General features: G+C 44.9%; 2 protein-coding genes across 3 annotated transcripts; one reads left to right on the plus strand and one right to left on the minus strand.

Annotated features, from left to right (window-relative positions):
• Positions 1–910: 910 nt before the first annotated feature.
• On the plus strand, positions 911–11,116 carry LOC100846067. 2 transcript variants are annotated; one of them, XM_024462123.1, is made up of 14 exons: positions 911–3,379; positions 3,472–3,600; positions 3,689–3,877; positions 3,960–4,027; positions 5,256–5,845; positions 5,943–6,062; positions 6,798–6,896; positions 7,530–7,618; positions 7,688–7,897; positions 8,043–8,315; positions 8,946–9,090; positions 9,363–9,496; positions 10,340–10,420; positions 10,519–11,116. In XM_024462123.1, the coding sequence occupies exons 1-14, from the start codon at positions 926–928 to the stop codon at positions 10,603–10,605; spliced, it is 4,668 nt and encodes a 1,555-aa protein (XP_024317891.1). In that variant the 5' UTR covers positions 911–925; the 3' UTR covers positions 10,606–11,116. The 2 variants fall into 2 exon arrangements, with proteins under 2 accessions (XP_024317891.1, XP_010229142.1); XM_010230840.3 differs by having other exon boundaries at positions 7,533–7,618; positions 10,519–11,114.
• Positions 11,117–24,959: 13,843 nt separating this feature from the next.
• On the minus strand, positions 24,960–25,602 carry LOC112270209 (E3 ubiquitin-protein ligase ptr1-like). Its single transcript, XM_024458083.1, has 2 exons — positions 25,276–25,602; positions 24,960–25,197 (listed from the first exon to the last, which is right to left on the minus strand). Exons 1-2 carry the CDS (start codon positions 25,541–25,543, stop codon positions 25,163–25,165), a joined length of 303 nt encoding a protein of 100 aa, XP_024313851.1. The 5' UTR covers positions 25,544–25,602; the 3' UTR covers positions 24,960–25,162.
• Positions 25,603–26,088: the final 486 nt, after the last annotated feature.

Raw genomic sequence — 26,088 nt, forward strand, 5'->3', positions numbered from 1 at the left:
AGGATATCAACCAACTAGGGGATATTTTGTAAATGCTACTAGTGTGGTTATTGGGGATGTCATCTTGACTCCAACCATTCAAACTTATATATCCTTGCTCTCATCGCTTTATTTTAACGGAAAATGTACTTTAGAAATTGTATGCTGCAAATTATGGTTTGCATAAGATAGATGATTTTGTTGATGTTATGAATGAATTGTGTGCAAATTTCATGACAGCACCGTTTCCAATGAAACCTCGAATGGTTCCTTCCACGTCCATGCCTATGACCGGTGCACCATATTTTTTGAGTGCCAACTTTTTTGAGGTTATTTGAAGTGATTTAGTCAGAGTTGACCGGACCTATAAAATTCCCTTGCATGAGAGATAGGTAGTCACAATAATAAAACTTTTATCACAAAGTTTTCTCTTAAACTATGAGTACTAATATTTATGGTTTTATCGACAGTCCCCTGATTAGGATCTCGACAGACCTGCTCAACCGGGCAGCAACAAGACTCGGGGTCCGAACGAGCTGTTAAAAAAAAAGCATATACAGCGTAGTCATCCTTAGGTTCGAAATCCTGCTTGATTGGGACTTGGGAGAAGTAACCCTCTAATTTCTCGACGAAAATTTGAGAAAATTGGCCAGCGGCTCATGAGTGACACGGTGGAGACGGCTTCGCGATCGGCAAGGAAGAGAAGGCAGCGGGGGCACACTTCACACTCACTCCGACGCACCGTCGCGTCGCGTACGGCTTCCCATCTGCCCCCGTTTCCGATCCGCATCCCCATCATCCCCTCCGGCTCGTGTTAGGTGGTAGCCCCACAGAAACAGAGGGAGAGGAAAAGAAATTTGTTGTTCTTTCTTATTCTCATTTCTCTTTGTTATACATATATGCCCCGCATCCCCGCACGCCGCTTCGCCCAAATCTCATTCCCCCGATGGGCCGAAAGAAGCGCAGCCCCCCACCAAACCCTACTCCGCCCCAGCCCCCGCCCGCCGGCGCCCTCCTCCGGCTGCCCGATGCGGCGGCGGCGTCGGCGGGGGGCGGCGACATCGCCGCCGTGCGCGCCGACTGCGACAAGGCCCTCGCCTGCCTCCAGCGGGGCAACCAGCCCAAGGCGCTGCGGCTCATGAAGGAAGCCCTCGCCCGCCACGGCGACGGATCGCCGCTCCTCCTCCGCGCGCAGGGCACCGTGCACGCCCGCGCCGCCGCCGTCCTCACCGACCCCGCCGCCCGCGCCCGCCACCACCGGGCCGCGCTCCAGGCCGCCAGCCGCGCCGTCGACCTCGCGCCGGACTCCGTCGAGCTCGCACACTTCCGCGCCATGCTCCTCTACGAGGCCGCCTCCGATAACCGCTCCTACGAGGACGTCGTTGCCGAGTGCGAGCGCGGCCTCGGCATCGAGTCGCCCTCCGACCCGGCACCCCACTCCCTCAGGGTGCCGCCCCCCGAGCCCGAGCAGGTCCAAGCCGAGCTCCGCAACCTGGTGCAGAAGGCCCATCTCTCGTCCCTATCCACCTGGGTCAAGACCCTTGGAGGCACTGGGGACGATAAGCTGGGGTTTTTCCGCCTGGCTGACGACCCCACGGAGCTCCATCTCCTCCCTGCGGCGCCAGCCCCGCGTCGACCCAACGAGCTGAAGAAGGCTACAAAGACCCCTGAGGAACGACGCAAGGAGGTCGAGGTGCAGGTCGCTGCGATGAGGCTACTGGAGCAGCAGCAGCTGCAGCACAATGCTGCTGCTGCCTCCTCCTCCTCCTCGCCACCACAGTCACAGGGAGACGAAGCCCCATCATCATCATCATCTCAGTCAATAGCTGGGCATCGTGTTGATCGGAGAAAGGGAGGGTCCAAAAAGACAACTGTCTCATCGGCATCCAACCGCATGGATCAGGTGCGTGCGTTCTGGGTCACTATGCCCATAGAACAGAGGCTAGCGTTCTTGAACATTAGCATTTCTGAGCTTAAGTCACACTATGATACCGCAACGGAAAAGGAGAAAGATGTTGCTACTGCAGCATCTGCTGTGCTTAATGAGGTGCTGGAGTTTGTCACTGAGAATGGGGATTGGCAGTTCTGGGCATGTGGCGTGTGTGAGGAGCGGTATGCAGATCTGCAGCATACGTTGCGGGAGCATGTGGGTGTACTACCACCTCAGCTGCAGGAGATGGTGCCACAGTTGATTGATGCTGACTGGGCAGCAATGCTCACTAGTTCGATCTGGAAGCCGGTGGATGTTGCTGCAGCACTCAAAGTGCTTGAGGAAGAGCAAGCAGACAATATTGGCCCAGATAGGGACAAGGATTCAATGTCGTCGGATAATTGGAGTATCAAAGACAAATCAGACACATCAGAATCCTCAGCCTCACCACACAATGAAGAGTGTGATAGTTTTGGAGCGGCGATGAGGGAAGGTGCCCGGAAGTGGCCGCTTTCTGATGATGATGAAAGAGCGAAGATTCTGGAGAGGATCCATTCGTTGTTCCAAATACTCGTGAAGTACAAAAATATTTCAGTGGGCCATCTGAACAGGGTGATACACTTTGCTATGGAGGAACTTAGAGGGATGCCTTCTGGGTCATTGCTTCTTAACCACTCTATTGATGAGTCACCGCTCTGCATTTGCTTCTTGGAGGCCCCATCACTGCGTAAGGTTCTCAAATTCTTGCAGGACCTAACTCAGTCCTGTGGGCTTAATAGATGCTCAGAGAAGGATGGTGAACTAGGTGATGAGGATTGTTTCCGGAAAAATCACGATGTCCTGCAGAAAGTTACACTAGACTCTGGTTCGTCAAAGCTGATCCTTGATAGCCAGGTATTTGGCGGGAAGTCTGGTCCTGAGAATGCTGATACTGATGAATTCATTTCGTGGTTGTATGCTGGATCTCCGATTGGAGATCAGCTATCAGAATGGACTTGTAAGCTTGAAGAGAGGTCAAATCAGGGGGTGCAAGTTCTTCAGATGCTCGAGAAGGAGTTTGCTGTCTTGAAACACTGTTGTGAACGGAAGCATGAACAGTTGAGCAATGAGGAGGGTGTGCTTGCTGTGGAAAATATTTTACTTGAGGAGCAAAGGCAAAGGGACTGTCTGGGGCGGTATTCGTATCAAGGATATGAGGAGCTCCTGAAGAAGCGTCATGATGAGTTGTCGAATCTTAATGCCGAGCAGCTTCTTACTTACAGATCTGAGTTAGATGCAATCTCAACTGCCCTAAAGGAAGTTTGCACCTCGCCCTTTGGGTATGATGAAGGTTTTTCTGGGATGACCTCGCGTCTGTGTGACTTTGACGGGGCGGAAGTAAGCGATTGGAGGTTGCATGACTTTGTGCATCCAAATGATTCAGTGGTGCAGACGGCTGTTTTGAAGCTGAAAGAACAAATTGCTATGGAGGTCAGTTCTTCTGATATTGCATTACGTGCAGAAATTGTATAAATTTCAACATGCAATAACAATTTATATTCTTCTAACTGTTCCACTTGCAGCTTAGCAAGTTAGATGCTAGGATCATGCGAAGTGTAGCTGTGATGCAGCAGCTGGATCTCAAACTTGCACCGGCTTCTTTCCTTGATTACCGAACAATTTTCCTCCCCCTCTTGAAATCGTTCTTGCGAGTATGTATACTGCATCTCTGTGCACTTTGTTAAAATGTTTTTTGCTTTTTATTCATGTCTTAACTATGGCTATGGTCTGTTAATTTAGAGCCGTCTGGAAGAGCTCATGGACAAGGATGCTAGAGAGAAATCTGATGCTGCAAGAGAAGCCTTCCTGGCTGAACTTGCTTTGGATGCGGAGAAGAATGCAAACAAAGGGGGTGACAAAAAACTATCTAATGAGAAATCGAAGGACAAGAAAAAAATGAAGGATTCTCGGAGATATAAGGACCTCAAGGTAGTTTTGCTTTTGAGTGTGATCATATTGCATACTCCTGTTGTCAGCATTAAGCTAATTTTCCCGTGATATTATTTTCTAGGATATGAGCTGGAGTGATCAATACATTGTTCGCCCGAACAGCGTTGATGAGGAAACATCAGAGCAATCGTGAGTAATGCTTGTACTCCATGTTCAGATAATTATGTGTTCTTCACTTGCCAAAGGACATATTTATCAAAGTTACTTAGAACTGAGTAGAACACACTGTACATTTTCTTTTTTCCATGGAAATGCTTGAAATGTTGCCTTCTTATTTTTTTGCTGTGGTATTTGATTGCATAACAAGTTGTCTGCAGAGTTTACTGTAGGAAATAGTTGCTGCAAAATTACCAAGGTCTGTTTTGACCTTTGAATCATGTTGTTTGTGTTACTTCTCTGTAGCATTTAGTTGATAATCGAATGCTCAGCTTGTTATGAGGATAATTTGAAACCTGTGGTTGTGGATCCTGTAAACAACAGGAAATTTGGAAATCCGTGAACCCTTTTCAACCAAGGTATGTACGCGGGAAGGCAGGAGTAGTTTCCTTACGAAATTGGAGACCTCAAGTTTTCCACATATAACTATCAATCATCCTTTGAGCATGGCAAAGAGAGTCTAATGGTCTCCCAAACTTTCTTTTTGTAGACCGTCCGAACCATGTAAAACTCACCCAATTTTGTGCATTATTTCTTGTATCTTTTTAGATTGCTTCAATCAATATTGCACATTCCTTTCACTATTACAGCCCTCTGGTTAGACAGTTAACTGAAATTTGAGACTTGAATAACCCTACAGAATCCCCACCTCTAATTTGGCTCTGCAGCCAATATGAGTTTATTGTTTTGAAATATCAGATCACTCCTGTACCTTCTCCTGCAATTTTATGTCTACTTCCAACTGTAACACCACTGCATATGCTGAAACAGCGCTTCATCTTATTGTTCCTCATTTAGGCCCTGTATTAGTGAATTGGCAAACCTCCCACCCTTCTCTTTTACAAGATAGTGTCATCTATTTGGAGGTGCCGCCCACCATATCATGGTGTAAGATCTGTACTCAAGCATCTGCATATTTGTTGTGGGCTGTGTAGCAGGCACCTGGAACCGTTGTTTTCTTAGGGCTTCTTTATTGGGATCATTGTTCATATCCCTTAGGCTCGCTGGGATATACAGCAGAAGGCTTCTACATTCTGTCAGTGAAATTGAATTGTGATGGCCTTGCTTTTTAGTATGCTCAGCATGAACAAAAATAGGCAGCAATAGATTAATGATTTCATCAACCTGATCAGCTTTGTTTTGGCTTACAACATTCATATTTTTATCTCTTTAATTTATTTTGTCATGTTAAAACTTGCAGTCAGACTCTTGTTGATTGTGATGACTTCGACCACAAACTTTCAATATGCAATGGACACTCAAATGAACAAGAGGAAGAGCTTAGGCGGAGAGCACAACTTGAAGCAGAGGAAAGAAAACTGGAGGAAACTTTGGAGTACCAAAGAAGGATAGAGGAGGAGGCTAAGCAGAGGCATCTTGCAGAACAATCTAGAAGTTCTTCAGCAGCTTCTGATGTTGGGATAGCTGTTTATTCCATTGATGTAAATTTAAGCATGGATTCGGATGCACCCAATAACATCTCACCCGGTTATCTTGAAGACATAAAGTTTGGTGATTTTCGCTTTTCTCAAGTTGCTCCGCAGGAGAATAGTTCTACTTCCAAATTTGGTGATATGGACCTGCTTCAAAAGGTTGAGGATAATCGCAGGGAGAAACCAAATGGATCTCCTGGAGCACATTCATTTACCGGCAGCAACATGGACCTTACTAAACCAACACTGAAAATGAACGGAGTTGGAAATTATCCACATCATACTAAACGTCCAACTAATCCCGTCATCCAAAGGTCTAAGAGTGGTACTAGCCAACCACATAAGAAATGCATCCAAGGTTATTGGTTATGTCCTGTCCAAATTATCCTTTTTATTTTATGTCCCTATACAACTGCTATCCAAATATTTTATATCTGTTGTTGCATGTATGACAGGCGCTGTCCATGATGGTGGTGATAGTGCATCTTGTCAGCAGAATGGTACGATGGCTCCAAGATGGAGCAGTTCTTTGTTGTCTTCAAGTGATCCATGGAATGGCAATAAGGCTGAGAAAGGTAATGTGTAGTTCATTTGTATTACATTTGTATAACCTGATCTTTGCTGTTTGATTTAATTTCAGGTTGAAAAAACTTTACGTATTGCACTAGCTTATAGTGACATCTGTACACTGGGTTCTTCTTAGTGTACTACCCATCTGTGTCCTTCCATACATACATAAATGCTAAGCAGTACTAGAGTCATTTAATTCAAACTGATTGGTAGAATATTTCTTGCTGTACTCTGATATATAAACATGTTTAGAGTGAAATTCATTTCCCCAATTGATCTTAAAGTTTGTGATGTTCTGAAACATATTGATGCACCACTTACTCATAGTTGATTTGTGTTACTAAATCATTAGATGATTGTCATGCATGTCTGCCTCGCCCCTTATCATCTAGCCCCTCCGGTTAGTGGAAACATCTTATCTTTTTACACCAACAAGGTGTCTCAACTGTGATTTGCACCATTTTTTAATGTTTGAATGCACATAAGTCCAAAACAACACGGATCTGTGAACCGATGGATAGTCATGGGCACATGTGTCCTTTACCCAGCTACTTGTTCGTTCCTCTTATTCACCATGACCATATGCACATCCACATATTGCTTTTGGAACGATTTCTCTGCCCATGCTGTATGCCTTGTGGGTTTCATAACTTGCTGACTTGTTAAATATGCATAGTATGTCAGATATTTCCTTGTTATTTTGAGTTGAACATATTTAAACATGGTCCTTTCATATCCAGTTGACAGTGGCGTAATCACACCAGCAACTGTATGTATTGAGGATGATTCTGACAAAAGGTTCCAAGAAGACCTCAGAAAAGCCGTGAGCCAAAGCCTTGGTATATCAATACTGTTCTTAACTGCTGCCTTCTTTCTTCTTGACGAACTCATATATTGGCTCTTGAAAATCTGTGAACTTCTGTATGCTTTGTTAGGACTTGTATGGTGATGTCCAATTAGTATCGTAAATCACTTTTGTAACATGTTAAGGCGTTTTTAATTGCTACAGATGTGCACTTCTGATTTAGATCACATGCAACATTAGCAATTTGTATGGTGATGCTCAATTGCCACGACAAAGATTAGTTTGATTGTATCCCTGACAAAACCTAGATGCTTTTGGAGATGCAGAACATTAGTTCCAAGTCATTGCAAATGTAAGGTTATAAGAGCTGTAATTCATGAGGCTATTAAATAGTATCAATAAGAGCTGCAATATTCAAGCCTACACAATTTGGTTGTAGTTTACCTCAAAGTCTCGTCTAAGGATCTATGCTTGGTTAGGACTTGGGCTTGGTTGCTATGCCTTTTTTGTTTTCTACTTCACTTTCATGGTAGATTCGTAGATTGTATGCTGATGTGCTACTACATTAAATGATTTACATGATGTTCCCATCTTATAAACACGATGCATGATATTAATTCTCTCTAATTTCTATGCAATTTATATAATTCTTATACTGCTGATGCAGCAGGTACTTCAAATGGGAAAGATGTCCACGGGGCTGGCTTAAAAAATGCCGCTGGTGAATACAATTGTTTTTTGAATGTGATTATCCAGGTAACTGTTCAAACTTATGAAGCTTATGCAACTGTGATCTTTTTTAACATAATGATCCTCTATATGCAGTCATTATGGCATTTGAGACGGTTTCGACATGAGTTCCTTAAAACATCATCACAGCATAAGCATATTGAAGATCCTTGTGCTGTATGTGCATTATATGACATCTTCATTGACTTGAGCAAAGCATCCAAGGGGCAAGGAGAGCCTGTTGCACCTACTTCTCTGAGGATAGCTTTGAGCAAATCCTATCCGAACAACAGGTTCTTTCAGGAGGTAAATTTCTGTCTGCTATGTCATGGTTTAGGGGGGTGTTGAGACACATTTTTGCACCATTTTCTTATCCAAAGGCTCACTCAACATCTATAATGGCTCTTTTGTCAATCTGCTGCTACATCAATGTTATTTGGTTTTATTGCAGGGACAAATGAATGATGCATCTGAGGTATTGGGGGTGATTTTTGAGTGCTTGCATAAGTCGTACACTTGTCTGGTTGACAGCCATGCTAAATCTCATGAGAGCAATTCTATCGGCTCATGGGATTGTGCAAACAATTCTTGCATTGCACATCATCTTTTTGGGATGGATGTCTATGAACGGATGAACTGCCACAATTGTGGATTAGAGTCTAGGCGACTTAAATACACCTCATTCTTCCACAATATCAATGCTAGTTCACTTCGTACTGCAAAGGTTGGTGTGTTTTCCTTGGGTTGAATCTTGTGATATGCAATATTCTGTTCTCCCCTTTATTTTCTGTTGGAACAATCCAGTTTATGTTCCTCAACTCTTTCTCGAATTTAACGGTCAAAAACATCAAACCGTCTACTTTAGGTGTCCCATGTATTAAACTGTAACGACAATACCCTAGAGGAAAACCATTGAGATTTTCGTCCTACATGACATCGACTGTATCTATGTTGGCAATGGACCTATTCCTTAAGAAATTAGAGAATGCCCTCTGTAAAACTTAGGATTGAGGTGAGCTTTTTATGGCTCCCACGTGCAGCATGGCTGCGGTTCTTTGAATCTAGCAAGAAAGTTGGGATAGTTCGAGCTTTCCAGAGGCTGGCAATTGGTGGCCATGTCATGTCATGCGAACAAAAGCCCTTGCGAGTGTTATGTAGGACCAAAATTAGGATAGTTTTGCTGGAGGGTCTTGACGCAACGGTGTTGATACATGGGGTCCTAAAGTAAATGGTTTTGGGGTTTGGGACAAAAAATATACTCTGGAAAGAGGCGAGGGACCTAAACTGGATCTTATCTGTCTTCTGTGGTTTCTGATATGTTTGGACTTCGGCTATTGTTTGTTGCATGCTACAGATGATGTGTCCAGATCCATTTGACGATCTTTTGAAGACGGTGATAATGAATGATCAGCTAGCTTGTGATCCTGATGTTGGCGGTTGTGGAAAACCAAACCATATACACCACATTCTTTCTAGGTCTCCTCATGTTTTTACTGTTGGTAAGCTTCTATCTCTTGGATACTTATATGCATAAAACATATCTGATCTTTTACTACTCTCTCAAAATGCTTCTGTGTAGTGTAGGATTGCCTGTTTCAATCTTAGTTTACCATCTTCAATAACTTCTACAAAATCTGCTTCCTGCATATCATTTACATTTGTTTTTCACTTTTGTGTGAGTGTGCATGTGTGCAAGGGTTGCACTTTTTTTCTTGCAATGAGATAATTTATTCACATGTATCTCTTCTTACCCTTTAAATTTCTATTTTAGTTCTGGGATGGCAGAACAGCAAAGAGAGTGTTGATGACATATCTGCAACTTTGGCTGGTATTTCGACTGAGATAGACATTAGTGTTTTCTACCGTGGTCTAGATCAAGGAACCAAACATTCTCTGGTATCAGTGGTATGGCTACAAAGACCCATTTTGTTCTTTCACATTTTAATAGATATCGGATGGTACTGTTACTACTGCGGACCGGCAGTAAATATGTTCTGTTCGTATGATAAGCAATCAACTTAAAAATATGTCACGGTCTCTGTTATATTTGTGCATGAACCTAAGCTACCTTGTTTTGGTTGCTATTTTCCCCCTCAAAGCTTGCTGTATCAACTAGTGAATGTGCAAAACCCCAAAACCATTTAACCATCTAATACTGCTATTTTCCCCCCACAAAGCTTGCTGTACTAGCTAGTGAATGTGCAAAACCAATTACCCCAGTGTTGGGATGGCCAGGCTATACTTCGGGTACAAAAGGGCAAAGTGGTGACATCATATGTTCTGTTTGGAATCCTTAAGCAGTGACATCATATTTTCGGCAGTGGATACAAAAGGGCAAGTATTGATACCATATGTTATGTTGGGAATCCCTAAGAAGTTACAGCATATTTTCAGTTGGCAATTACACTTGTAGCACTTGCGTAGCTATAGTATGCCGTCGCTGTTGCAGAACTCATATTCTCTAAATCAGTTCCATGAATGACATGTATTAGCGCAGTCGCATTTTACACTAGCTATCATATACAGTTATAACAAAAACGTTGTTGAACTTTTTATTTTGACTAGTAATGTGGCATGCTGTAAACTTGGTATATGTTTGGACATCTCTAAACCATGAGCGTGGATGGGCGCATTGCATTTTACTGTATTTCTTTACGTTTCACTAAATTCAGCCACCTGAGTATTCAAACCTTTCATTTAAAGCATCATCTAGCATGCCTTTTATTTTGGTATTTCTTATGCATGCAGGTTTGTTACTACGGGCAGCATTATCATTGCTTTGCTTTCGAGGATGAGCATTGGGTCATGTATGATGACCAGACTGTTAAGGTAACCAGATATAAACCTGCCAACCGAAGGGAAGTCCCTTCTTTTTCTACCCTAGCTCTGAAGAATAACCTTATTTGGTTTTCTGTCTTTTGTTGCAGATTATTGGTGACTGGGCTGATGTTCTAATTATGTGCGAGAAAGGTCACTTACAACCTCAAGTACTCTTATTTGAAGCTGCAAATTAATTTGCTTCAGGTTAAGGGTGCTGTGCTGTCGTTAACAAGTGTTATGAGATATAGGTCTTTCCTTGTGGCTGGCTGTGAAGATTAGATAGAAATACAAAATTTGTTTTGAGCTATGGGGATGAGGATAATGCGGTAATTCAGGTGTTGCACTGGTCTGTTGGTTCTGTTGCAGACTCATCTTAAAATAAATGGTGATCTAAGCATTACTGGAAGGAGAAAAGTGGCGATGATAACTGAGCCTTATCCTGTCAGTACGATTTTGCCGTAGAGGACTAGAGGTGGTTATTCGATCATGCGACTGAGGCGTTTCCAGCCATCAAATTTTATGACTACATTGGAGGCTTATCCATATGCATCAATGATGTACAGTTTTTTGCACCTAGAATGCCGTTATACTGAGTTGTTGTGACCATTGGAAAATTTGAAGAAGAAATCATTGACCTGGTCCCGACAGTATTGGGTGTGAATTTTGTCTCCAGGAATTTTATGAAGTCACGTTGTGCTCGTGTTATGTCGTCGCCGTTAATTTTGCCAGCTGCAGCTGCTGCTGATATATTTTCGTTTGGCTTCCAGTTTGCTGGGCCCTCCACCAATGTTGTGCGCTAAAGACCATTAGATCTCGTCTCAGAGGAAAAAAATCCAGTTGATCTGTCTAGCTCCAATAGACCTCGTCTCGAAAAGGAAAAAAAAACAATTGATCTGGCTTCGCCAGATGCTTTTGAAGGCCTTTAAATCTAATTGAACGTAGACGTGAAAATGGACGCACCAGCAACCACAACTCGGAGTCTCATTTGGTGCAGAAGTGAGTTCCTCGGCACATGACCTTAGCAATCTTGTTCTCAGTGGCGTCAGTCTTCCGAGGAACATTTTGCAAATTCGAGAGGCAATACTGATGTAGGAGGAATTTCCATGCAAAACAACACGTGAGACAACACACGCACCGACACACGGGCGTCGGCGATCACCAATTCAGCATCGGCGCTGGGTAAGTCGATTGGTGTTCATCGAATAGTCAATTGATGCGTGCAAGTGGACATCGTCAGGATAGAAGTTCTACTGTTCCAAAGTTCACATTTTAAATCATGAGCTGGTGAGTGGTGACATTTCTTTCTGTTTTATGCGATTGAGTGGTGATTTCTTAAGGTTACACTCTTATAATTATGTACCTGTTGATTATGATGCGAAAAGGTAAGGTACAATATTTTCAGTTTTTTTTTCGAGCGAATACAATATTTTTTCAGTTTTTTTTTAGCGAATACAATATTTTCAGTTGAATGACTGGTGAGGGGCGGAGCCCAATGGGCCTACCCTGATGCACAGGCATACGGGCCCAAACGTTTTCCTGATGCTACTTAACATCTAAAGAGGCCTGGGAATCACTGCATCAGGGCTGTGCATCATGCATCAGGGCCTCGTTTCCGGCCGCGTGCAGCCCACGCATAGAAGGCTCGACCAGGCCTGGCTGGACCAGTCAATCGCCCCTGCCCCCTGGACCGAATCCATGCTGATGCGGAAGTCCTCTCAAAAGAAAAAAAATGCTGATGCGGAAGCGGAACAAGAATCGGATCGATCAAGCGATAACGAATCGGCTTTCCTCAAGAAAGAAAGAAACGAATAGTCTGTTCGCGTTTTCCCTCAGTCTTCGGGACGGCAACGCAACCCCAACGGCCGAACGCAGCACAAGCCGATCTGCCCAGCGCATCGCCGACCCGCCGGGCGACATCTGACGGGAGGACACAGGCATCTAGACATCTCTGTTCCGTTGCCCGGTGGCCGTGGCCAATTCAGTTCAACTGTTTTTTGCTGTAATTTTCCTGATCTTTGCAATGTACTTCCTCTCATCTTAAATTGTTTTCGAAATATTACATGTATCTAGACGCTTTTTAAGAATAGATACATCTGTATTTAGGCAAATTTGAATCAAGAATTTAGAATCAGAATGAGTACTTTGCAACAATTGTGGTTATTAGATGAAATCCCTTTCAAAATATGGAACATTAACTATGGTTTATGTTCCATTATGGGACTGCCTTTTATCTTGTAGGGTGTTGAACTGTGGTGTTTGACGATGTATTTTGGGATTTGGAAATGCTCATCTATTTTGAAGTAATTTAGCCCTTTGTTTCATCATTTCAGTAAGCATTTAGATTGCTATTTTTTTGTACTCGCTCCGTCCCATATTAAGTACCAAAATATTACATGTATTTAGACGTATTTTAGTGTATAGATACGTCCATATTTAGACAAATTTGAGTCACTTAATATGAAACGGAGGGAATATTATACATTGTCTTCTCATTTTGTCCAATGAAGCACTTCTGTCTAATATAATGTTGCTTGAAAAAACTTTGCATGAAAGTGGTGCATCAGGTGACTTGAGCTCCAACTCCGCCCCATGTAATTATGCATAACATTTTCATGTGGCTACTTGTTTCGGAATCATTTGGAGCGGAATATGAGTATGTCGGATTCTCTCTTTCGTGGGTGACCCCGCAACATGATTGCTAGGCCCCACCACCGCTTGCGCGGGCCTCACCTTGCACGCTCTCCCTGGTTTTCTCCTCCGCCCGACCCTCATTTTCTTCCTCTCGTGTCGCGCCCCTGCTTGCTACCGCTGCTGATTTTGCACGCGCTGCAGCTGCCGTGGATCTCGCTGCACGCCGTCGCCGGGAGTTCCTGCGCTGCCATGCGCCACTGGGAGGCGCCACTTGGTGGGCCTTGTTGCAAATCTCATAGCTGGTAAACCCCACACGTTTCATCTTTTGAGGACCAAAATTGGAAAGAGGGTCGGATGGGTTTTGTGACCTAAGCAATGTATACGATGCAAATGTATTAAGTCATAATAATGAGAGACATTCTTAATTTTCTCTTCAATACCATTGGAACCGTTAGAACAAAAAGCACCATCATCCTACTTAATTCCGTTCTATTCAATCACCCATATAAAATCCTTCCTAGCTCTCCTACTTCCATCTTAACCGTAGTCACCCACCCGATCCTCCTCCGCCGCCGCCGCCCCACGCCCACAGGTACCCACTCCTAGAATAGTCCCTCTCACCACAAACCCATCCTACAACTATTGTGAACACATGTGGACTGCACCAACCTCTGTCCGATCTCTGTGGCATCAATTGTGGTAACGATATGCTGCTTTTTCACCCTTGTCCATTGTTAGGCCATGAGTTTACCCGATTGCAAGATATGGTATTTGCTTAGAAAATTAGAAATGATTTAATTTCTAACTTTATTCTAGAGATTTGGCGTCAAAGATAACCCCAATTGATTCGCCCATGCCGGCTAACACTTAGTTCTTCACATATTTTTTTATGGCTTGAGCACTGCAATTGATCATGATAGATATTTTCTCAATCGCTATCTATATCTACTGAATTGACATGTGGCGTTCCCTGCCCAGCAAACACACTGGTGTGACCCACAGCAAATAAAGATGCAAATGCGGAAAGAGGAAATGTCCAACGGCTTTTAATTAGGAGCTCTAATTAATGGGCCTCCGGTCAAAAAAGATGGTCTATTGCATGTTCGCACAACGTAATAACACTTACGTAAAAAATGCTAAGTACATAACATAAAAAAGCATTGTATCCATGGTATTAAAAATGTTAAGTACATAGCATAACGTAAAAGAATGGTCATTATTACATAAGTTTGAATTGGTAGGGAATTAATAATTACAAGAATGAGAAATTTGTGTGAAGAAGGAAAATTAAGACACAAAAAAAGATCACTTAAATAGTTATAATAATTCAGTCATTCCTAATATTTTGCCAAATGTGCAAGACCAAATTGTTCTTCAGTTGCTTGGAATCAAGATTATTCAAACTTGGGAACTACTGCACATTTTTTATATTATACTTGCACATATATTATTCATGTGATGCCCATGTGCGTCTGCCCTTGTTGGCCTGTTTGTGGACAAACAAATAGCAAGGGAAATTCCTATAAATGAAACAGATAAAATAGAAAACAAGCAGCCGCGACAGGTTGACATGCATCTCGAATGACGGCAGCCAGGTGGACAATAGTTAGAGTCAGACCAGCAAGCGAGCAAGGCTGCTGCGGAGGAACACATCGAGGAACTGCGTGTCCATTCGCCCCGGGAAGCACGCATCGGCCTTATCAAGGAATTCATGGACAAGCCCCACGGTGTCCTGACGGTGTATGGCCGCGCCGTGACCGGCGTGCTCCCACTAAGTCGAAGCCCTTGAGAACAAGCGAGATGACGTTGGACGGTCCAGACGAGGCGCCCGACTCAATGACGGTGGATGGAACCATGCCTTCTCGTCGATAGGGAGGATTTTGATGGCCAGGACCAATGCAAAAATGAGATGGACTTGTTTATGATTGCACACATAAAATTGTTGAAAAATATACGGATCGCACCATGCAGTGAAACTTGACATTTCAATTTGACAAGTAATCAATGGGGCACAGGGAAAAATTATCATCGATCTTCACCGAGACGAGCTCCGACGGCGGATCCAGCCATAGGCGGCAGTGGGTCAGATCTAGAAATGGTATTGTTGTGGTGAGAAGGTTGCTAGATCTCCGTGAAGATGATAGAAGTACAGATGATGTAATTCATGTTAGCGACCCGTCAGTGGTAGAAATTCGGTCCAAAATTGCTAAGAACAAGACAAAAGATAAAGGAATTGATGTCGTATATGATGATTCTTCCCATATGAACTGGGTGAAAAAAATTCCTAAGGAAACAAGAACTGAAAAGAAAGATTCAGAACACCAGGATTTTGACTATTCTACTGCTAATTCAAAGTCTTCGGCAGATATATTTGCCTCTAAAGATACTCGTCATGATGTTGTATCCTCAGGCTGGAAATTGAGCAAAAGGTGAAGGCATCGGGGCAAGGAGGAGCGAGAGATGGAGGCGGCATAGGGGCGAGGAGGAGGAAGAGGGTGGAAGCGGCACCGATGCGGGAAGTAAAGGTCCAACAGCTTCTACAAGCTCTAATTGATGGGCCTCCGGTAAACAAACGCGGTCCACTAGTGGGAACAATTACCCTGAGTACGAGCAATTAGAGCTCCAACAGCTTCTACGAGCTTGTACACAAAAATGCGGGAAGGAAAGGTCCAACAGCTTCTGCAAGCTCTAATTCATTTATGTTATGTGTACTTAACATTGATGGGCTTCTACAAGCTCTAATTGTTCGCACGACATAATCAAACACATAAAAAATGTTAAGGACATAACGCAAAAAATGTGAAGTACATAACGCAAAACGTACACTTGTACTCAGGATATTAAAAATGTTAAGTACACATAACATAAATGAATTATCGTTATTACATAAGAGTTCATTGGTAGGGAATTAACACACAAGAAACATCACTTAAACTAGTTATAATAATTCAGTCATTCCTAATATTTTGCCAAATGTGCTAGACCAAATCATTATGTGATGCCCATGTGCGTTTACCCTTATTGGCCTATTTGTGGAGAAAGAAATAGCAAGCGCCAGGGGAAATTCCTACAAATGAAACAGAGCAAAATAGAAAACAAGTAGCCGTGTCCGGTTGATGTGCATCTCGAATGGCAGAGGCTAGTACCTGGACCCTGAGACTAGCTTCAGCAGCATAGCCTCCGCGAGGTGGCGTCTCGCCTCAAACCAAAGGATGCGTTTGTGCCTCGGCACGAGCCGGACAACGTCCTCCTGCCGGTCTTGGACGCGCCCGTGCCCAGCACGACTGCCTAGCATGCCAGTCAGGGGAAGTGACGCGGCGTTGAAGTTGTCGACAACCTCATCGCCGTCTCCTGGCCGAATGGAGTCAAATGGTCAATTACAAACTCCTTAGGCAGAAGATGCTCTTGCAAGGCGATCATCGCTGCGAGCCTACTCCAGAAGCCCTTGTACATTGGGTCCTGCCTTCCATTTTTGCTGGCATAGTCGGAGACCATCGTATGATAGAAGTTTAGATATAGTGGCACCGTCCATATCTCGACCGACGTGAAGAGAACACGGACAATGGCACTCGGGTCAAGTAAGCATTCGATCGTGCCTTGGCTCTGTACTGATGAACCGGCTAGGTGGACAACAGTTAGAGGTGGACCACCAAACGGACAAGGCTGCTGCAGAGGAACACTTTGAGGAATTCTCCGACCATTCGCCCCAGGCGGCACACGTCAGCCTTGTCGAGGAACTCGTGGACAAGCTACACGGTGTCCCGGAGAGGAGCACAGGGGAGCCAGAGCATTTTGTTGGCCGGGATCAATGCAAAAATGAGATGAAATTATTTGTGGTTGTATACATAAAGTTTTTGAAGCAGTCAAACTTGACATTAGAATTTGACAAGTAATCAATGGGGCATGAGGAAAAATTCTCATCGATCCGCACCGTGACGAGCTCCGGCGTTGGCGGGCTGGATCTAGAAATGGTATTGCAGTTTATGGTGAGAAGGTTGCTGATCTCTGCGAAGATGATAGAAATAATATGATGTTATTCCTGTTAGCCACCCATGAGTGGGAGAAATCCTGTAAAAAAATGCTAAGAACAAGATAAAAGATAAAGGAGTTGATGTCGTAGATGATGATTCTCCCCTTATGAATTGGGTGAAAAACATCCCCAGAAAAACAAGAACGGAAAAGAAAGACTCGGACCACAAGGATCTTGACTCTTCCATGCTGCTAATTCAAAATCTGCTTCAGATATATTTGTCTCTAAAGATACTTATCATGACGTTCTATCCTTAGGCTGGAAATTGAGAAAGAGGTGCAGGTGGCATCTGGGCGAGCAGGAGGAGGCGTTGGGGCGAGGAGGAGGAAGCGGGGGAGGCGGACCGATGTGAGGAGGAACCGATGCGAGGAGGAAAGGTCCAACAACTTCTACGAGCTCTAGCTAATTGATGGCCCCCCGTTCAAAAAATGTGGTCTACGACTGTGCGTTCGCACAACATAATCACACTTATGTACTAAATGTTAAGTACATAACGTTTGAAAATACACTTGTAGCCAGGGTAATAAAAATGTTAAGTACATAACATAAAAGAATGGTCATTATTACATAAGTTTGAATTGATAGGCAATTAGAGATTACACGTATGAGATGTATGTCTGGGGAAGGGACATGGCATTGAAGCTATTGAATACGTCCTTCGCCGTCTCCTAGGCGAACGGAGCCAGATAGTCAATCACCAACTCCTTAGGCAGAAGATGCTCGTGCAAGGTGATCACCTCCGCGAGCTTGCTCCGGAAACCCTTGTACACGGGACCTGCCTTCCATTGTTGTTGTTATAGTCGGAGACCATCGTCTGACATAACTTCTACTGCATAGTGGCGCCGTCCACATCTCAATGTGTGAAGCGGAACGCGGACAATGGCACTCGGGTCCACGAAGCATTCCATCCTGCCTTGGCTCTATAGTGATGAACCGGTCATGTGGACAATAGGTAGAGGTGTACCATCGGCAAACCGGCAAGGCTGTTGTGGAGGAACACGTTGAGGAACTCCCGGGCCATTTGGCTCAGGCGTCACATGTTTTGGCCTTATCGAGGAACTCATGGACAGGCTGCATACTGTCCTAGGAGAGGAGCACCGGGCAGTCGGAGAATGTGTTGGTGACCACGATACCCACTCGGAGACTGGCATGAGATAAAGGGCAGCCAAGGAGATCTTGTACGCGAGGCACCACGTGGTTCCTCCTTGCACGAGATGTGTACGATAACCACGTGGTTCTCGTCCCGCTCCTGCCAGCCTACGCTTAGTTCCTCCTATACGATTTTTTGCATGTGTTGAGCATCGCAATCCATCGTGATATATATCTTCTTAATCGCTATCTCTATCTACTGAACTGATACGTGCGCTCACTGCCCACACACATGTGTGACCCACGGCACATACGATGCAAATGCCCAAGGAGGAAAGGTCCAACAGTTTCTGGGAGCCCTAATTAGTGGTTCTCCAGTCAAAAAAATTGGTCTAGTGTGTGTTAGCACAACATAATCACACTTACGTAAAAAATGTTAAGTACATACATAAAGTAATTAAAAATACACTTGTACCAAAAATGTTAGGTACATAACATTAAATTTTTTCAATATTACATAAGTTTGAATTGGTAATGAATCAATGATTAGACGTATGAGAAGTTGATATGAAGAAGGTAAATTAACAAACAAAAAAAGATTACTCAAACTATCCTGGACCCGAACATATGAGAAGCTTGCGTGCAGGATTGGGTTCGCGTCTGTGATATCTTCTAGGCCGAGCAATGGGTCTCAACGATGTCGTCCATGGCTAGTTGTATGACGGCAATGGTGGTAGCCTCGCCATCAAACAGTCCACCAACATGAGCAGCGACACAACCGTCATGGCCAACTCTATGGTTTGCTGCAAAGGCTGCTCCCCGTTCACGCGCTTCTATTGCCTCGCTCTCGTGTTGCCGCCGGGACCTGCAGTCTCTCGTTGCTATGGGGAGGTCGCTGTCGTCGCAGGAATCCGGTGGATCTGAGCGAGACGTCCAAGATCCGTCGCTGTTGGGATCTCACGGCTGGGGAAGACGTAGGCCGGAAGGGAGGTCGCCGGGTGACCAGATCTGGAGGCCCCGCTGCCGCCACGGTTTGTCGGCGCAGATCATGTCGCTGTCGGGAGCCCGCCGCCGTCGTGCCATCGCCGGTGAGATTTTCCTTCTTTTTTATTTTTCTGCAAACTAAAAAGTAAATGGTACTTCTAATATTTTTTTCGCCCCTCCATCAGTTTCCCGGAAAGTTCGTTTTTTGTCTCTTAAAAAATCCGTGCTTTCTTCGTACTGCAACTTTCCGACGGACACTTCCCGTCCCTCCTTTGATCCGAAGCAGTACTTGTGTGCATATGGTTCTCGTCCCACTCCCTTTTGACATCATCCCCGCCGCCGACCTTGCTCGCCTCAACCCATTGGATCTCCCAAGCATGGCCGACCCCGCCAATGTCCGTGATCCATTCCCTCCACTCTTGCAACACCCACGAATTAACTATAGATCGATGGCACTATGTATGTGTGACTGTGTGTGCACGCCACGAGGTGCGCATCGAGAGATTCTTCTTGAGCCGATCGGCGATGAGGTGTGCGCGCGGGACCTGTTTTAGAAACCCTTAGGTAGAAGAATCTCCTGCAAGGCGATCGCCGCCACGAGCCTGTTTCAGAAATCCTTGTACAACAGGTCCTACCTTCCATTGTAGTTGGGGTAGTCGGAAACTATCAACCTACAGAAGTTTAGATATAGTGGCGCCATCCACATCTCAACGTGAAGCGCAACGAGAACAATGGCACTAAGGTCCAGGAAGCATTCCATCCACCTCGGCTCTATAGTGATGAACCGGCCAGGTGGATAATAGGTAGAGGCGGACCAGCAGGCAGGCAAGGATGCTGCGGAGGAACATTAGATGAACTCCCCAACCATTCACTCAGGCAACGCTCCTTGGCCTTGTCGAGGAACTCATGGACAAGCTGCATGGTGTCCTGGGAGAGGAGCACGAGGCAGCTAGAGAATGAGTTGTTGACCTCGGCAGTGCCTACGATGCAAATGTACTAAGTAATAATAATAATAAGAGACGATTTTTCTTCGGAAAAGATCTACGAAGACTTTTGGAAAAACGTCAATGTTTGCTTGCTTATTCGGCAAAGAAAAAAAGTGTGGTTGCCGCCGGGAGGTCGTCGCCGTTGCAGGAATCCGGCGGATCTGAGCGAGACGTCCGAGATCAGTCGCTAATGGGATCTCATCGCTAGGGAAGACGTAGGCCGAAAGGGAGGTCGCCGGGTGGCCAGATCTAGAGGCCCTGCCGCCGCCGCCGGTTGTCGGAGCAGATTCCGAGATCAGTCGCTGATGGGATCTCATCGCTAGGGTAGGCCGAAAGGGAGGTCGCCGGGTGGCCAGATCTAGAGGCCCCGCTGCCGCCACCGGTTGTCGGAGCAGATCACGTCGCTGTCCAGAGCCCGCCGTCGTCGTGCCATCGCTGGTCAGTTTATCCTTCTTTTTTATTTTTCTGCAAACTAAAAATTAAATGGTACTTTAAAAAAAAAATCAGCCCTCAGTTTTCCGGAAAGTTCAATTTTCGTCTCTTAAAGAAATCGTACTTTTTTCGTACTGCAACTTTCGAACGGACACTTTTCGTCCCTCCTTTGATCTGAAGCCGTACTTGTGTCCACATGGTTCTCATCCCACTCCAGCTAGCCTACGCTTAGTTCCTCCTATATGATTTTTTGCATGTGTTGAGCGTCGCAATCCATCGTGATAGATATTTTCTTAATCGCTATCTCTATCTACTGAACTGATACGTGCGCTCACTGCCCACACACATGTGTGACCCACGGCACATACGATGCAAATGCCCAAGGAGGAAAGGTCCAATAGCTTCTGGGAGTTCTAATTAGTAGGTCTCCAGTCAAAAAAATTGGTCTAGTGTGTGTTAGCACAACATAATCGCACTTCTGTAAAAAATGTTAAGTACATACATAAAGTAATTAAAAATACACTTGTACCAAAAATGTTAAGTACATAACATAAAAAAAATGTTCAATAGTACATAAGTTTGAATTGGTAATGAATCAATGATTAGACGTATGAGAAGTTGATATGAAGAAGGAAAAGTAACAAACAAAAAAAGATTACTCAAACTATCCTGGACCCGAACTTATGAGAAGCTTGCGTGCAGGATTGGGTTCGCGTCTGTGATGTCTTCCAGGACGGGCAATGGGTCTCAACGATGGCGTCCATGGCTAGTTGTACGACGGCAATGGTGGTAGCCTCGTCATCAAACAGTCCACCAACATGAGCAGCGACACTACCGTCATGGCCAACTCTATGGTTTGCTGCAACGGCTGCTCCCCGTTCAAGCGCTGCTATTGCCTCGCTCTCCCCGTGTTGCCGCCGGGTGCCGCCGTCTCTCTTTGCTACGGGGAGGCCTTTGTCGTCGCAGGAATCCGGTGGATCTGAGCAAGATGTCCGAGATCCGTCGCTGCTGGGATGTCACCGCTGGGGAAGACGTTGGCGGAATGGGAGGTCGCCGGGTGACCAGATCTGGAGGCCCAGCTGCCGTCACGGCTTGCCGGCGCAGATCATGTCGCTGTCGGGAGCCCGCCGCATTCGTGCCATCGCTGGTGAGTTTTTTTTTCTTCTTTTATTTTTCTGCAAACTAAAAAGTAAATGGTACTTTTAATATTATTTTTCGCCCCACAATCGGTTCCCCGGAAAGTTCGTTTTCCGTCTCTTAGATATCCGTACTTTCTTCGTACTGCAACTTTCGAACCGACACTTCCCGTCACTCCTTTGATTCGAAGCAGTACTTGTGTCCATGTGGTTCTCGTCCCACTCCCATTCGACATCATCCCCGATGCCGACCTTGCTCGCCTCAACCCATCGGATCTCCCAGGCATGGCCGATCCCGCCGATGTCGGTGATCCATTCCATCCACTCTTGCAACACCCACGAATTAACTATATCCTTGATGGAACTATGTATGTGTGAGTGCATGTGCACGCCACGAGGTGCGCAGCGAGAGATTCTTCTTCAGCCGATCGGCGGTGAGGTGTGCGCGCGGGACTTGCATCTGGATACGTCAAGGAAGGAGGAGCTAGCAGTCGTCTCTCTGTGTCACGTGCCCATACCCTCAAGGGAACGCCCGCCTTCTTAGCCACCCCAAACATCATTAAGAAATTAATCAGTCAGTTGAATATTCGGGGTGGTAATTTGATCGTTTGATTTTTTTTTCTTATTTTATTTAGTAGCCTTATACGAGTCTTAGATTTTTGCATTTTGTTGAGTCTCATCTTGAGGAATTCATGGAATAATGAATTAAGGAAGAAAGGATATGAGTCTATGGCTTACAAGAATAGATCTTATGAGTATGGACCCTCAACACACATCAATGAATGCATGGTGTTCTTCGACCCGTGTCACTACAAATCAACCGAACCAGCTGTAGATCCCTAACTCTCTTGTCGACGTCCGGAACTTATGGTTCCCTGGAAAAGAGGGCAGGATAACGATTTAGTAAGGAGGAGAGTCTACTTATGGAAATGCTATCGTCTCTTTCCTCGTTAGCGGAGTGACTAGCTACCCCGGTGCTTAATTTTCTCGTCAGTAAAAGATACCACTCGAACCGTTAGAACAAAACGCAAGACCATCCTACTTCCGTTCTATTCCATCGCGCCATATAAAATCCTTACCAGTTACCACCCCTCTCCTACTTCCTCCTAATTAAGCCTAGTCACCCACCCGATCCTCCCCCTCAGACACCGTCCCACCTCCATGCGTACCCACTCCTAGAGTAGCTCCGCTTTGCCACATTCCCATCCTACAACTATTGTGAATGTCAAGCTGCACCAGCATAGATCTGCCTAATCCTTATGGCTTCAATTGCGATAACGATATGCTGCTTTGTCAACCTTGTCCATACTTGTTTTTCCAACATCTTCATCTTGCATCTTTGTTCCATCCCTTCCCCACATCTAGTTGGTTGGTTACACATCAGTAATAGAGTGACAAGAATACCCTTGACTAGCTAGGCCTTGAGTTAACCGGAATGCAAGATATGTTACTTGCTTGGAAAAGTTAGAAATGATTTTATTTCTCACTTTTATTCTAGAGATTTAGCATCAAACATAACCCCAATCGATTTGCCCCAGCCAGCCTACGCTTAGTTCCTCCTATATGCTTTTGCATGGGTTGAGCGTCGCAATCCATCATGATACATATTTTCTTAATCGCTATCTCTATGTGCTGAACTGATACGTGACGCTCACTGCCCACACCGACCCACGGCACATACGATGCAAAATGCCGAAGGAAGAAAAGTTCAACAGTTTCTAGGAGCTCTAATTAATGGGTCTCCGGTCAAAAAATATTGTCTACTGTGTGTTAGCACAACATAATCACACTTATGTAAAAAAATGTTAAGTACATACATAAAATAAAAATACACTTGCACCAAAAATGTTAAGTACATAACACAAAAGAATGTTCATTATTACATAAGTTTGAATAGGTAATGAATTAATGATTAGACGTATGAGAAGTTGACACGAAAAAGGAAAATTAACACACACAAAAAGATTACTCAAACTACCCTGGACCCGAACGTTTGAGAAGCTTGCGTGCATGATTGGGTTCGCGTTTGTGATGTCTTCCAGGTCAAGAAACGGGTCTCACGATGTTGTCCATGGCTAGCTGTATGATGGCAATGGTGGTAGCCTCGCCATGAAACAGTTCATCAACATCAGCAGCGACACTTCCGTCAGGGTCAACTCTATGGTTTGCTGCAGCGGCGGAAGTTTCGTTGTCAGGCCATGAAAATGAAAATTGTCCAATTGCTGCCACACACGCAGCATCTCCCGGCACAACGTCGAGAAGAATCTATTGAGCTCAAGCAACATGGCAGTTGGGGAAGGGATACGGCGTTGAAGTTGTCGACGACCTCCTTCGTCGTCTCCTGGCAAACGGATTCAGATGGTTGAACACCCACTCCTTAGCTAGGCAGAAGATGCTCGTGCAAGGCGATCACCGCTGCGAGCTTGCTCAGGAAACCCTTGTACATCGGGTCCTCACTTCCGTTAAGTACATAACATAAAAAAAAATACACTTGTTCCCAGGGTAGCAAAAGTGTTAATTACATAACATAAAAGAAGGGTCATTATTACATAAGTTTGAATTGGTAGGGAATTAATGATTACACATATGAGAAGTTTGTACAAAGAAGGAAAATTATTGGAAGGGACGGCCAGGTACATGAACAGTGTTATGTGGAACAGAACCCCCACCTTTACGTTGTATATCAGTACTAAACCGATTATCCTCTCAGCGAAATTCAGGTACTGCAGGTTCGTAGGGTGGTTCGCTGTACATAGTGTGTAACAAGATAAACCAATGTTCATGCAGATCGATACACACAGGTTCGAAGTGAGGAACCAGATGAAAGAAAAGGGCGCACGTGGATCTCCGTAATTTCAGACAACCAAATGCTACAGTATTAATTCACTTGCCTGTCTCTTCTAATTTCACACTATGTGTGTTGCTAATTGGTTTTTTTAGCCTATATGAATGCTAATTTTTGGTCCGCCAACTTGGGGTCCAGATAGGCCTAAAATAAGTCTCAGATTCATGTGTAGACTGGTTAACATGTAGAGACAAAAAAATAAACAGCATGTTCAAAAGCACACAGAAAATTGCACATTTGAGTGGCTTCTATTGCTCATAAGTTGAATGTGCAACTACTGAAACATTATGCAACATTCTAAGATTTGTACGTTTCAAAATAAATAAATAAGTCAACAAGTCTTTCAAAATAAAATTAAGAATAATCTACTTGAACATTGTTGCTCTCTAAGTTTCACTTATGTAGATTGGGCAACTTTGATACAGTAAACGTGCAAGTAATTAGTAAAAGAACAAAAATAGGAAAAGTTTACAGGGTCAATCTATTTCAACAAAAAGAAGAAGGAAATTTGCACATTCAAAGATTTCTATTTTAACAGAAATTTATGTGAATTTTTCTTTGAAATGTGCAACTTATCCTTATTCCACATTTGTGATATCATAATTGCACATATATTATTTATGTGATGCCCGTGTGCATCTGTCCTTGTTGGCCTGTCCATGGACAAAGAAAAACAATGAAACAGAGCAAATAGAAAACAAGTACAGAAATTGGCACACCATCCAACGTACCTGGATTGAGGAAGAACCGGTGCAAGCACGCGGAGAAGAGGGTGAGCTGGGGGTCGAACAGCGAGCGGCCAACGAGAGTGAGCCACTCGCGCACGACCCCTCCCCGAGAGCCCTCCTCGTGAAGAAACTGGACGGTGAGCTCGCAGTTGAGTAGTTCCTGGTGGGACGCCCAGGAGAGGTACGCGAAGGAGTCCAATAGCAGCCGCGGCTGGTCAACAAGCAACTTGAACGGTGGGACCGGGGCCTGGACCCCGATGGCAGCGTCCATAGCATCACCGCCGCGCCTCGAACAACAGGACGCGCTTGAGCCTCGGCACGAGCCGGACCCCGTCGATCCTGCCGGATCCTGGACGCGCCCGTGCCCCGCATGAGTGCGTTCAGGTGCCCCACACGGGCACGGTTCATCTCTAGCAGTCGTGTGAGGAGGATGCGGTCGGAGCGCGTGTCTGACTAGGAGTGCACTGCGGCCAGGCCAGCAGCACCCAAAACCTCACCATCAACTAGTAAACCAACATTTACAGCAACACTACCGTTGGGATCAGCTCTTTGGTTTGCTGCAGCGACGGAAGTTGTCATTGTCAGGCCGGCGAAAACAAAAGGTTGTCCGATTGATGCCACATGCGCACCATCTCCCGGCACAACGCCCAGAAAAATGTCTTGAACTCAAGCATTATGCCGAAGTGACGCTCCCTGCCCACACACTGGTGTGACCCACGGCACATACGGATGCAAATGCCGAAGAAGGAAAGGTCCAACGGCTTCTAGGAGATCTAATTAATGGGCCTCTAGTCAAAAAATATGGTCTACGGTGTG

Source organism: Brachypodium distachyon, chromosome 1 (assembly GCF_000005505.3).
Source record: "Brachypodium distachyon strain Bd21 chromosome 1, Brachypodium_distachyon_v3.0, whole genome shotgun sequence".
In the NCBI taxonomy this organism is placed as follows: Eukaryota; Viridiplantae; Streptophyta; class Magnoliopsida; order Poales; family Poaceae; genus Brachypodium; species Brachypodium distachyon.

What these genes read in the sequence shown, in the direction of transcription:
- LOC100846067 (XM_024462123.1), top strand. Translation starts at nt 926, where the DNA reads ATGGGCCGAAAGAAGCGCAGCCCCCCACCAAACCCTACTCCGCCCCAG. An exon ending in TCTTGAAATCGTTCTTGCGA is followed by an intron (nt 3,601 to 3,688) that starts GTATGTATACTG and finishes CTGTTAATTTAG; the next exon opens with AGCCGTCTGGAAGAGCTCAT. An exon ending in AGCCGTGAGCCAAAGCCTTG is followed by an intron (nt 6,897 to 7,529) that starts GTATATCAATAC and finishes CTGCTGATGCAG; the next exon opens with CAGGTACTTCAAATGGGAAA.
- LOC112270209 (XM_024458083.1), bottom strand. Translation starts at nt 25,543, where the DNA reads ATGGACGCTGCCATCGGGGTCCAGGCCCCGGTCCCACCGTTCAAGTTG. An exon ending in CCGGTTCTTCCTCAATCCAG is followed by an intron (nt 25,198 to 25,275) that starts GTACGTTGGATG and finishes GTCCATGGACAG; the next exon opens with GCCAACAAGGACAGATGCAC.